At 40.0% G+C, this 13,425-nt stretch overlaps 1 protein-coding gene across 2 annotated transcripts in view; it reads right to left on the reverse strand.

The window, feature by feature from the left end:
• LOC138157167 (zinc finger protein 184-like) overlaps positions 1 to 13,425 on the reverse strand; it is a 79,565-nt gene that overhangs the window by 21,938 nt on the left and 44,202 nt on the right. The window contains exons 4-5 of one of the 2 annotated variants that reach the window (XM_069082682.1): positions 12,493 to 12,619; positions 11,825 to 11,920 (exon numbers count right to left, since the gene is read on the reverse strand). The exons of the other annotated variant lie outside the window; for it this stretch is intronic. Coding sequence (XP_068938783.1) covers positions 11,825 to 11,920; positions 12,493 to 12,619 — 223 coding nt within the window. The remainder of the gene's footprint in view (positions 1 to 11,824; positions 11,921 to 12,492; positions 12,620 to 13,425) is intronic. 2 annotated transcript variants of the gene reach the window in all.

Raw genomic sequence — 13,425 nt, forward strand, 5'->3', positions numbered from 1 at the left:
GGGAATCATGCTAAGTGCCTGATATATGAATGCAAAAACAAAATTGTTCCTTCCCTCAAGAAACTTACATTCCACCGACAGATGGCACATTAAAAGGGATATGCATTAAGACTTTATTTCCAAACACAATAGCAAAACGGCAAACATTAAGGTGACAAATATTGAGAGCATATTGTGTGGTGATACATAAGAAAATTAAAAACAGCAGCTGAAAAATGTGCATCACTTTGACAGCTCTCAAATACAATCTTCTAATCTGGAAAGAGGATGTGAAGGGGGAAAAGTGAACGCAAAGGAACTGAAGAGCTCAACTACCATGGTAAAAAAATAAACAACAAAAAAAAATCATTAGGGAAATTAACTAAGGATAGAGGAAAAGGACAAGAGAAAATATGAAAAGATAAACAGAGATTCATAGAGGTGGGCTGTCATCAAAATCTAAGCCCTTGTCCTTTTTAACAGGGCCTGGTCAATGAGTTGTGGGATCACATTTGGTTGGTAAACCTGCTTCTGGAGGTGGCTGATGATACAGAAGAGCTCCCTCTCCCTTTTAGAGCATTAGTTCTCTGACTGTTTTAGTGCGCTTCCTGGAAGCTTTTTTTGACTGGTGGCAGAGCTGTAACTGAATTTGCATACAAGACTGCCATGACAACAACTCAGCTCTTTCCTGCCTGGCTAACTCAAGTGAGGAAAAGGCTCGGGAGACATTTGGAAAATGAGGATGGTTTTCTGGATGTCTTTGAGTTTTTTCTTTATTGTTCCTTTAGATGAAGGAAAATCAGACAAGGCTACAACCTTGAGAGCTTGGAAAGGTCAGGAGAGAGAGCTGCCCCATGTCTAGAACCAGTATGTGCCAGATTTTGCAAACAGCTGAGCCTGGAGAAACTCCTGTGAGGCTCTTAAGAGCAATCTGTGAGTCCCTGTCCAGGAGCGGATTGACCAAGAGATATTGTGCTTTGTCCTAGTGGAAGACAATAACTCATCCAGTGGCCTTGCTGAATTCAAAAAGTGAATTTGTGGGTTGAATGTTCATAGTTAAATTTGAGCCCATTCTCCCCAAGGATCATAGTCAAAAAGAGGCAATGTGCTCCTGTTGTTGAGGGAAATGCTTTGAATGTCTATTCTCTCTGAAACAGTCCAACTCCATACTATCCTCTACACTGAAGTCCCTTGCTCACATATCCCATGACTGATCATACCTTGCCAAGCTTTATCCTTGGATCATTTCCACCATCTGCTGCCTTCACTCTTTTCACAAAACTGGAGAGAATCATGAAACTGTGAAGAACAGGTCCATATAAATATGTTGCACAACCTCAGCTGGGCACTCATTGTAGCAAGGCGATTCTTTTTCGCCTTTAAAACTGAATTCATTATCTTTCCCTAAAAATCTTCTTTCCAACCTCCCTAGTGCTATCAAGGGCACTAGCATACTTACAGTCACACAAGCTCACAACCTGAGTCACCCTCAACTCCTTCACCTTCACTCACCTTCCATATGTAATCTGTAGCCAAAATTGTTGATTATACCTTTGACTCCTTTGATACAGCCTCTACCCTGGTGCTGGCCCTCACCATCTCATGCTGGACTACTGCAATAGCCTTCTAGTTGGTCTCCTTTAATCAAATCTCTCCCCACTCCACTCTACTCATTCTCCACTCAGCTATCCAAGTGATCTTTCTAAAGTGCAGGTGGGACCATGCTATCTGCCTATTCAATGAACTCCAGTGGTTCCCCGGTACTCTAGCATCAAAGATAAAACACTATGTTTGACTTTTAAAGTCCTTCAAAATCTGGCCCCTTCCTACCTTTCCAGTATTCTTATGCTTTATTCCTCTCCACATACTGTGTAATCCAGTGACACTGCTCTCTTGCTGCTCTCACACATGACACTTTATCTCCTGTGTTTTTTCACTGGCTGTCATCTATTCCTGGAATGCTCTCTCTCTGATTACTTTTGCCTCCTGGCTTCCCTGGCTCCAATCCTACCTCCTGCAAAAGGCCCTTCTTAATCTCTCCTCAGTGTTAGTGCCTTCCTTTTGAGATTAACTTCAATTTACCCAGTAAATATCTTCTCTGTATAAGATACAGGTTTTTGACTTTATTTGAATATATTTTTTCTCAGTAAATATTCCTCTCTAAAAGGTAATCGGTTTTAACTGGTAAATGATACTGAAGTGCTTAATCATTGAAGGTTACTGATGATAAAATGGAGATACTAATTGTATCTGGCAATTGAAATTGGAGAACACACAAGAATGGGAGACTTAAACTTATTGCACTGGAAAAATGTCTTCAATCCTAGAATCATGAAGGAAAGATGTAATCAACCTTGATCTTGGAAACTTAACCTGCTAGCATATAATTAAGAGTTAGGTTAAGGATTCCCAGAGTACAAAAATTTTTATGTCTGAATTGTTATAATCAACCTCTAACCCTCTGCTATAACATCCTGAATACAGCTAACAACTTAATATTCCTACAATACTAACTTCATCACATCATTTCTGGCTTTAAAAACTCTACTCCTTATTCTTTTCTCTCCATTTGTCCCAAGGATAAAGTCCCAAATCCTTAATCAGGCATTTTATAGTTCCATATAATCCGAAACCCTGGATTTTATTATCCATAACCCAAGCATAAATCCAATACCACCACATTTCATTGATTCCTAGGAAGTAGAATTTGGCTCTTTAAATCACTGAGACTTGGTGGGAGGGGGCTCATGCCTGGAAAATTGATAAGGAACAGCATATTTAATTTTTTTTTAAAAGCAATTGGGGTTAAGTAACTTGTTCAAGGTTACACGGCCAGGTGTTTCTGGGTGGGTGCTAAGTATCTGAGCCCGGATTCAGTCCCCAGTCATCCTGACTCTGGGGCCGGTGTTTAGCCCACCTGGCTGCCCCTAAGCAATTGGGGTTAAGTAACTTGCTCAAGGTTACATGGCCAGGTGTTTCTGGGTGGGGAGCATATTTAATTTAAAGACACATGATTTCATCACTGTGGTGATACTTTCTCCACCTTTGCAATCCCGCTATGCTTCTATGGTCCTTTTACTTTACTATGGCTGAAAAAAAAAAAGTATCATTTTGCAGATAAGGAGGAAATGTGCCTCTCAATTTGGCTAAACTAGTTCTTGAACTAAAGAAATACAATCCATTACTAGTCCCATACTCAAAGACTTTCTAGTTTCAAAGGTTCCATCAGAGCAAATGCTTGTCAACAAAAAGCAATGTCCAGAACTGAATTCATTATCTTTCCCCAAAACCTTCCTCCCTTCCAAACTTCCCTGTTATTACCATCCTCCCAATCCCCCAGGCTCACAACCTTGGTATTACTCCTTGACTCTTCATTATCTCTTACCCTCCTTTCCTCCCTTCCCAATCTATTACCAATGCCTGTCGATTTCACTTTTGCCACTTCTCTCAAATATGCCTCTTCTTTCCTCTGATACTACCATCACCATTATACAGGCCCTCATTCCTTCACTTATCTGGACTATTTGCAAAAGCCTTGCATTTGGTCTCCTTGGATCAAGTCTTTTGCTCCTCCAATCCACGCTCCATTAAATGACCAAAGTGATTCTCCTAAAGCACAGGTCTGATCATGGTAGCCTCATACTCAACAAACCTCCAGGATCAAATACAAAATCCTTTTTTGGCACTGAAACCCCTTCATACCCTCGTGCCCCTTCCCGCCTCTTTTCAGTTTTCTTAGACTTTAAACCCCGTCTCTCTTCCCACATACTCCCCCAACATACACATACTGCAGTGACTCTGGCCTCCATGACATTCCATGAACAAGACACTCCATCTCTCAGCTCCAGGCATTTTCTCTGGCTGTTCCCTCATGCATGGAATGCTCTCCCTCCTCATCTCCAACTCTGGCTTTGCTGGCTTCCTTTAATTCTACTAAAATTCTATCTTCTACAAGAAAGCCTTTTCCAATCCCTCTTAACTCTAGTGCCTTTCCTCTATTATTTCCTATTTATCCTGTATATAGCTTGTTTGTACAACCTGTAAGTAGCTACTTGTTTGCTTGTTGCTTAGCCCACTAGATTGTGAGTTCCTCAAGGGCAGAAACTGTCTTTTGTCTTTCTTTTTATCACCAGGAATTGGCACAGTGACTGGCACACAGTAGGTGCTTCATAAATGCTATCTGACTCACTGACTGAATTGCTATCCATTTTCCCAACAATTTTTTAAAAGAATTATTTTCTGTAGTGTTTTATCCTAGGTTTATTGAACTAAACAACTGTATGCAACTAGAGAGCTCACTGTTGTCTAACCTATTAAACTCATCTACTTTTTAAAATCTAGAACCAGAGAGTTTTGATAAGTACTATTGTATAACATAACTTGAATTCTAGGAATAAAAATTCCTCTTCTCTTTTTTGTTAATTCATAATGTTCCTTGATATTCGTGACTATTTTTTCTTCCATTTGGAATTTGTTTTGTGTATAATTATATACATCGATAATGTCTATTTCTTCAATGGATCCAACTGATTCTATAAGGTTTTCCTCTACCTTTTCAAATGTTGATTTCTCTCCCTCTCTACTGCCTTACTTTTGGTTCAATTGGAGTAAAACAGATCCAATATTATACTGCTGGTACAGTTGGTTCAAGCTTTTAGGGAAAAACCAACAAATATACAATAATAACATAAGAGTGAGGAGAAAGACTCTGAATGCTGAGATCCAGACATGGCCTACACCAAAATTTGTCTTACTTGACTATATATGATTGTAAGAGGGGTTGTGTTTTTCTTGCTATCAGGCAATGGAGGGAAGTAAGAGGGAAAGAAGGCCGATAATTGTTAAAAATAAAATTTAATTTAAAAAAAAAAGAAAGAAAAGAAATAGGGGCTTTCATAGACTCCCAGATCAAAATAAATCAACAGTGTGATCTGGCAGCCAGAAAAGCTACGGTGAGAGGAGGATGTATTGAGAAACTGGAAACTCCCCAAATCAGTAACTCAACCAACAATTTTTATTAAGTGTTTCTTATGTGCCAGGCACTGGGCTAGTTACTAGAGATAGAAATGGGGTGAGATGATCCTTATTCACAGGATCTTACAGAACAAGGGAAGTGACATTCTAGCTGACCTATCAGACCATATATGGGGCACTGTCTTCTGTTCAGAGAAGTTGTACTAGAAGAATCTGCTCTTACAGCTCTTATCATGCCTCTAAACTAGTATATGTTGTATGTGTTTAGGCGCAAGGAGGAACGGGGGTACTAGCAAATGAGAAATAGATTGTGAACAAGATATATACTTGTGAACTTACCCATACAAATGATGCAGGAAAGAAAGTAGATAGAATGCTAGCACATTTGAAAAGGTGGTGGATATGAAGTCAGACTAGGAGCAGTGTAACATCATAGGAGATTCTTTTGTTGTAAGAAATGTTGAAATGAGAAAAGAGAAAATATAAGAGGGACCAAATAGGAGGAGAGGCACAGCAGGGGGGGTAATGGTGCTTGTCTTGACTCTTTCTCTCTATAACCTTTTTAGAATTAGGCTTGAGGATCAGTGGAAGACAGCCTTTCCAATCTAGTTTATACAATATGTATATCTGGTCATGTTCTTTGGGTTATATAATGTTCCTGCAACATTCCAAAAATTGATCAATTAGAATCCACTGAACCAACTGTCATGGCATATCTAAGTAATATCCTGATTTTCTGTCATTCTGTCCAGGCACATATCATTTGCTCTGTGACTTGCTCCCCCAGGCCCTTTGCTATGGTTTCTATTGCAAAACCAAGAAGTACATTTTTAAACAAAATCAGGTGACTTTCCTGGGGTTTGTGCTCAGTCTAGAAAGACTACAAAAGGATACAACAAATGTATATACTATGCAAAATTAAGTCCTATTAGCCAGATTAAAACCCTTGCAGATTTTTCTGGAAATGGAAAATTTCTATAGTCAATTCATTCCAGGCTACTCAAAACTGACAGAACCTCTTCCTGTAGTGGTAAGGAGTAGGACACTGAATAAATGAGGAGTTCAGAAGGAAGGGAAAATTTTTAGCCTCAAAGAGAAAGTTCAGTGTTGTGTTTTTGCTGTAAAATGGGAAACCTAGTAATCCTTTTTTTTGTGAGTGAGGACAGATTCCTTTCAGGTGGCTTTATAGGGGAAATGATGACACAAAACTTGTCAGAAAAGGAAGATTTGCAAGAACCCCAGTTGACTTGCTGGGACTTTATTACTCTTATCAGCTGAATCAATAAATCAATAAGTATTTATTAATGCCTACTGTGAACCAGACACTATGCTTGATGCTGGAGATAACAAGGCAAAAGCGAAATAGTCCCTGCCCTAAAGGAGCTTATGTTCTAGCTGGGGAGAGAAACAAGCATGTGAACATAAATATTCATTCAAAATGTAGAGAAGATAAGCACAACTTAATGGTGGGGCCACTAGCAACTAAGGAAATCAGGAAAAGTCTCATACCAAAGACAGTGCTTGATGTAAGGCTTCAAGGGAACTAGGGATTCTGAAAAGTGGAGGTGAGAATGAAGGGCATGGGGAAAAGTCTGTATGAAGGCACAGGGATTGAAAATGGGTATGCAACACCAGTTTGACAAGATCAAAGAGTAAATTAAAGGAAAATGGTGTGTAATAATGCCAGAAAGGAAGGTTAGGTCCAAGTTTTGAAGGGTTTTAAATGCCAAATTGAATAATTTATATTTATTCCCAGAGTTAATGGGGAGACAGGGGAATTTACTAAGTAAGGCAGTGACATGGCCAGAGATGCCCTTTAGAGAAATAGCTTTGACAGCTAGGTGGAGCATGCATTAGAGAGGGAAGAAATTTGAATTGAGGAGACCAATTAGGAAGTTATTGCAAAATTCAGGTGAGAGGTGATAAGTGCCTGAATTGGGGAAGTAGATATGTGGGCAGAAAAAATGGGATGGAGTCAAGAAGGAACTACATCCTTATGTACTAGTAACTAACAGCCATTAAATCAGCTCTGGGAACATAACGGTGCCACTTGGAAAAAGCTTGCCACCCAGTAATATTCCTGACCACTAAAATTTAGTCTGTTTTAATGACACCTGGATCTTGTCTGCTTGCCATTCATGGCTGACTCTCTTATTTTCATGAGTTTTTCATCTGGTACACTGTGTGTGGAGTAAGAAACACATTAGCAAATGTGCTACCTTCGAGTGTGTAACTTGAGGAGAGGCCCAAATGCAGCTGCTATTTGCCTCAAGATATGCCTGGTTGCAACCTTTCAGAAGAGGTTCCTAGCATCCCACACTACCAGGAAGAGGACTGCTTGTTCACCATGTGTTGCTCAGTAAATAAAACATTTCTGTGGAAAAGGGGGAGAACCAAGAACCCAATCTGCTAGCAGAAACGATGGCCAGACTAGATCTGGACATCCAGTCTTATAGGCTACACTCAAAGCTGCAACCAGTGCCAGGGCCCCAAAAGCACCCCTCCAAAAAACCTGGAGGGCTCCTCTAGCCATTGATAGTAAGTTTACTATAATACTGGGTGATAATGATAACTGATTTTTCATCATCATAAACACAGTGCACTAGAAAGATCTCTGAACTTAAAAAGTCTGAATACCTGGGTTCAAATCCTGGCTCTGACATTTACTAGCCGAATGACCATAGGCTAGTTAGTCACTCTCCACCTCATTTTCTCACCTGTAAAACACTGACACCCCCTATTTCACAGTTTTGTGTGGGGCAAGCATTTTCTAAAACTTAAATATGAAGACATTCTCCTCACAGCAGATTATCTCTAGAATATGCCACTGATTCTGTTATAAGCACACAGATAGTATGGCAAGCAGCATCATTCCCTTGCATGGGCTTCCAGTACAGATCTTCTATGTGAGGGCCCATAGCTGACCAACAAACATTAGAAGAGTCTACAAAAAGGATTAAAGGCTCTGCTATTGTTCACTTTAGCTTTGCAACCATAAGCCAGTAGTCACAGAGCCATGCAAATCAAAAATTTAAAATAAATATCAACAAATATTTTAACATTTATTCTTTGCTGCACCAAAACACACACACAGAGGCCTGCCCAGTTCCTTCCAATGGGAGAACTTGCTAAAAACAAAAACAAAGCTCTTTACTCTTTTCTTAGTTCATCTTTTCAGGTAGCCTGTTTGCAGGGTCACCGTCTATGTCACTCTCTACATGAGTATACCCCATGGTTCTGTCCTGAGCCTCTTCTCTTTTCTCTCTATACTCCATCTCTTGATGATCTTCTAAGTTCCCATTGGTACAATTACTTCAATGCTGAATACACATATCTAATCCTCATCTCTTTTGAACTCCAGTCCTGTACCACCAACCATCCAATGGAAACCTCTATGGATGTCCCATCCACATCTCAAACTCAACATGTCCAAGACAGAACTCATCATCTTTCCCCACAAACCCATTCCTCATTTTCTTATTTTGTCAAAGGCTTCACCATCTTTCTAGTTCCCCAGATTCATAACAAACTTAGCGTTATCTTTACCTCTCCATTCTGCTTCATTCCTCATATTCAATCGGCTGCCAAATCTTGTGATTCTACCATCACGTCATCTCTCACATCCATCCTTTTCATTCTGCTCACGTGGTCACAGCTCTAGTTTATGCCGTTGTGACATCTCACGTGGATTGTTGTGTTTGTTTAACCTGGACTATTGCAAAAACCTCCTAACTAGGTTATGAAGATTAAAAGAGATAATGTAATTACAGGTAGGTGGCAAAACGGATAGAGCACTGGGCTTGGAATCAGGAAGACCAAATTTGGCCTCAGAAACTTACTAGCCGTGGGACCCTGAGAAAGTCACTTAACCCTGTTTGCCTTAGTTTCTCATCTATAAAATGAACTGGAGGGGCAGCTAGGTGGTGCAGTGAAAAGAGCACCGGTCCTGGAGTCAGGAGGACCTGAGTTCAAATGTGGCCTCAGATATTTATTAGCTGTGTGACCCTGCGCAAGTCACTTAACCTCTGCTTACTTCAGTTTCCTCATCTGTAAAATAGAGATAAATACTAAAACAGTCCCTGAACTCAAGGTACTCACAAACTAATGGGCAGGAGAAAACATGCAAACAGCTAGGTACAAGCAAGCTATATACAGGATAAAGTGGATATAATCTCAGGGCGATGGAAAGTCATAACATTAAGGAGGACTAGGAAAGGTTTCTTGTATAAGGTGAGATTTTAGCTGAGATTTGAGGCAAACCAGGAAATTCAGGAAGTGGAAGTGAAGAGAGAGAGAGAGTTTCAGGCATGGGGGACAACTAGTAAAAATGTGAGGCTCTCTAGGTCTTGTTTCTTTCAATTACATTTTAAAGTCCCAGAGTACAGTGGCAAAGTCTTTTACTTTCCTTACATGGTTTTTCTCTCAAGAACTAGTACAATGACACATGCCTATCAATGGGCCAGGGAAGATGCGGCAGGAAAATGACAGCTAAAGAAAAAGTAACCCACAAACAATAATGTAAGAGATAGCTCTCTCCCTCTGCCTAACTCAAAAGCAACAAATACATCAATCTATTAATGGAAGGCTCAGTGCCAACTACATTTCAGTGCAGGCAATTTTTTTTTTAAAGAAGTTGGGGTTAAGTAACTTGCTCAAGGTTACACGGCCAATTATTTCTGGGTGTGGTGCTGAGTATCGGAGCCCAGATTTGATCCCCAGGTCATCCCGACACTGGAGCCGATGCTCTTACTCGCTGTGCTACCTGGCCACCCCGCAGGCAATTTTTCAAGGGTCAAAAACAAAATGCCTTTCCTCTTGAGCTTTGAATCTTTGTGGCAAAACAAGATGAATAAAACAATTACAGAATAAGATATAGAGACTCTAAGTGATAGAAAGCTGAGAGAGGGTTATATAGGGCAGAGAAATCAAGAAATATTTCAAGGATGCAGGGGAACATAGGACTGGGCTCTCAAAGATGGGTGGAATTTGAAGAAAGGAGGACAGATAGAAGCCAAGTAAGTGGACATGATCAATGGCAAAGGTGCATGGAAGACATTAAGTGGAGAACATAAAAGAAACTGTCCGGACTGGCACAGAGAGAAGGTACCTTCCAGGAAATACAGGCAAGTTAGTTTGGTTAGAGAGAGTGAGGCAAATTACAGAGGAACTGAAAAAGTGGGCAGAAGAGTTTAAAATTCTAACAGGAGTTCTTAAGCAAAGAAATTAAATGAGCAAAGGAATGTGTTAGGCATTACTGTCTGACAAATTAGTTTGGAGTGATGAGTGACTACAATCAAGAAAACCAAGAGATCTGAAATAATTCATGTATAAAGAAATGAGGATCTATCCTGGATGGTAGCAGTTGGAATGGAGAATAAGTTTGGGGGGAGTCAAGAAATATTTCACAGAAAGAATAAATGATTTATTGATTAACTGGATATAGAGTATTAAGTTAGTTTCTAGATAGACAGAATAATGTTCCCACCAACAGAAATGGGCAAGTTGGGAAGAAGGGCTAGTTTGGAGACAGAAATAATAGATAGGCTTGGGAGAGACTAGGTCTGATACTACAACAGGCAATCCAATTGGAAAAGTCCTGTAGGCAGATATAAATGTGGAACTGAAGTAAACGCAATTTATCAGATGTAATGTAATGATGTAATATCATTAGATAGACGTAATGATGTAATATGGCTTTGTGGGTCATCGGCATAAAAGGGAGTTAAAGCCTCGATAGGTGACTAGCTCTAGGAAGAGAAGAACAAGGAGCAGGGGACAGAGCACTGAGGGGCCTCACAGTTTGGGACATGAAAACAGTAAGAAGGGAAAATCTGGACTGGACAAGGTTTAAAAAATGAAAGAAGGATGTACTTTCAGTAAGGAATGTACCTTCAAATGAGGATGAGGCACTGATGTTAAGAATCATTAAGACTGAAAAAAGACTATCAGCGTTAACCTTCCTTCACACAGCAGTGGGGATGGGTGTTAGGATTTTAATAAGGGCAGGTAGACACAGTGAATGTAGGCAATACATTTGAGAAATCTGAGTAAAACTAAGAAATCTTTTTTTTTTTGCTTTTTTGGAGGGCAGTTGGGGTTAAGTGACTTGCGCAAGGTCACATGGCTAGTTTTTGTGTTAAGTGTCTGAGGCTGGATTTGAACTCAGGTCCTCCTGACTCCAGGGCTGGTGCTCTATTCACTGTACCACCTAGCAGCCCCCAAAATAAGAAATCTAAAGGGAAGTAAGGGGCAACAGGGCAAAGGAGGAGTTGTTTTCTTTTTTTTTTAAGCAATTGGGGTTAAGTAACTTGCTCAAGGTTACATGGCCAGTTATTATTTCTTGGTGTGGTGCTAAGTAACTGAGTTGGGATTCGATCCCAGGTCTCCCATGGGGCTGGCGCTCTTACTTACTGCACCACCTGGCCTCCCCTAAGCAATTGGGGTTAAGTAACTTGCTCAAGGTTACACAGCCAGGTGTTTCTGGGTGGGTGCTAAGTATCTGAGCCCAGATTCAATCCCAGGTCTCCCGACTCTGGGGCCGGTGCTCTTACTCACTGCGCCACCTGGTTGCCCCCTTGTTTTGTTTTCTTTTAGGATATAGGGCAGATATATCAAACCCAAATTTGAAGAGAGAAGGGAAAGTGCCAGTGAAGAGGAAGAGAATAAGGATGCTAAAGAAGAAAAGATATTCATGGGATCAAAGTCCCCAAAGAAGTAGAAAAGGATGGGATCTGGAGAGGACAAATATTTGGATAGCAGCCCTTTTCCACTGGCTTCAAGGATTTGGGGGTAGGGAGAGGGTGCTCTGAAGAGGGTTTTCTAGTATACATTTCCCCGAAGTGACCCTCTGAGCTGATTTTTACTTACTCACCTGTATAGGTGCACCTTGAGATTTCTCTTTCCAAGATCCATGGCTCCTCCCCTTGCTCCAACTGGGAGATCATATTGGGTTTGGAAAAGGGATACCCTGAAAGGGAAAAGAAATGGAAAACAGTTATTTGTGGAGATATAAAATCATCTCAGAATTAAATTCTGGCCCTTTCTTCTTCAGGAAAGTAAAGTAATGACATTAGGAAGCTTCAAAGTAATGCAAAAGACTCTCCAAAAGTACTCGCATTATGTTGCTAGAAAGAGAGGGGAAGAGATGATTTTAACTCAGAAATATAATTTGACTCATAAATCTCTCTCCTTGTTAAAAGAATGGGAGCCTCCAATATTTACAGATGTTTTCAGTGGGACTTTTGGGGAGAATTCTTCACCTAGGGAAGTAGATAACTGGAAAAATGTTTATGTACAGTACAATGAATCAATCACCTCCAGTTCCATAAAACAAAGCCCTTTCATCTATGAATAGGGAGCAGAAACTTCTAGACTCTTAAATGCAGATTGATCACAAGTCTTTAGTTCCCATACCAGCCCCCTCTCCCCAAATAAAACACCTCAGCTAATCAATTCATAGGCTCCACAATTTTTAACAATGGAGAAATCAAAGAAACTCAAGTAGGAAAGTTCAATGTCATGGGAGGGAATTGCCCTTACCTAGAAAAACCAGGTTCCTGTAGTTCTCCAGCATCACCTCCCTATACAGGTTCCTCTGAGCAGGATCCAGTTGTCCCCACTCCTCCTGGGTGAAGTCCACTGCCACATCTTTGAATGTCAAGGATTCCTGAAACGTGAGAGTCAATTTTATTGAGAAATAGTATGTAAAAAAAATTTACTTTTTCTACCTACATTTATTTATGAGTTCTTTTTGTAAAACTGTTATGCAATGCTAAAAAATTAGGTTTACTCCTTTAAATTGCATTCAATAATTGTCATTGTTATCATATCTAATTTTTCTATTGTTCTATTCTGACTTTAACTTTTTGTGTGTGTTTTTTGTTACATTTTTCTACATTGGAGAGAGACACATTGAAGTCCCATATAATTACTGTCTTACTACCTAGGTCTTTGCATAATTTCAGTTAGTTTTTCCTTTAAGTACTTAGGTTCCATACCATTCAAAAAATATATAGTTCATAATGATATCATTTCATTATTTCTGATACCTTTAAGCATATGAGTTTCCTTTCTTGTCGCTCTTAATCTATTCCATTTTTACTTTTGCCTGAGATCAAGACTGATATGACAGAATGCTTATCTTATCTGGTGTTAGTTAAATTCAGAATAAAATAATAATAAATTCAGCTACTCCAGGTCAGATCTAGCCAAGACAAAGAGAAGTCACAGTATGGTTATTCTGCTCACAACTGGAAGGATTGGGGGGAGATGAACCCAAGACAGTGGAGTGGCAGGGGGCAGTGTGGTGAGCTTTACTCCACAAAGTTTTCCAAACATATTTAGAAAATGCACCAGAAGAAATCCTGATGAGAAAATCCAGGAAAAGTCATGAGTCATTTGTACAGCCCATATTGCCACAGAGAAACAGAAAGAGCATTCTCTGGACACTGGAGATCAGGTTGTCCAGGAGCA

Source organism: Petaurus breviceps, unplaced genomic scaffold (assembly GCF_028583685.1).
Source record: "Petaurus breviceps papuanus isolate PSGF00001 unplaced genomic scaffold, PetGlider_PUasm1.0 171, whole genome shotgun sequence".
Taxonomy (NCBI): domain Eukaryota; kingdom Metazoa; phylum Chordata; class Mammalia; order Diprotodontia; family Petauridae; genus Petaurus; species Petaurus breviceps.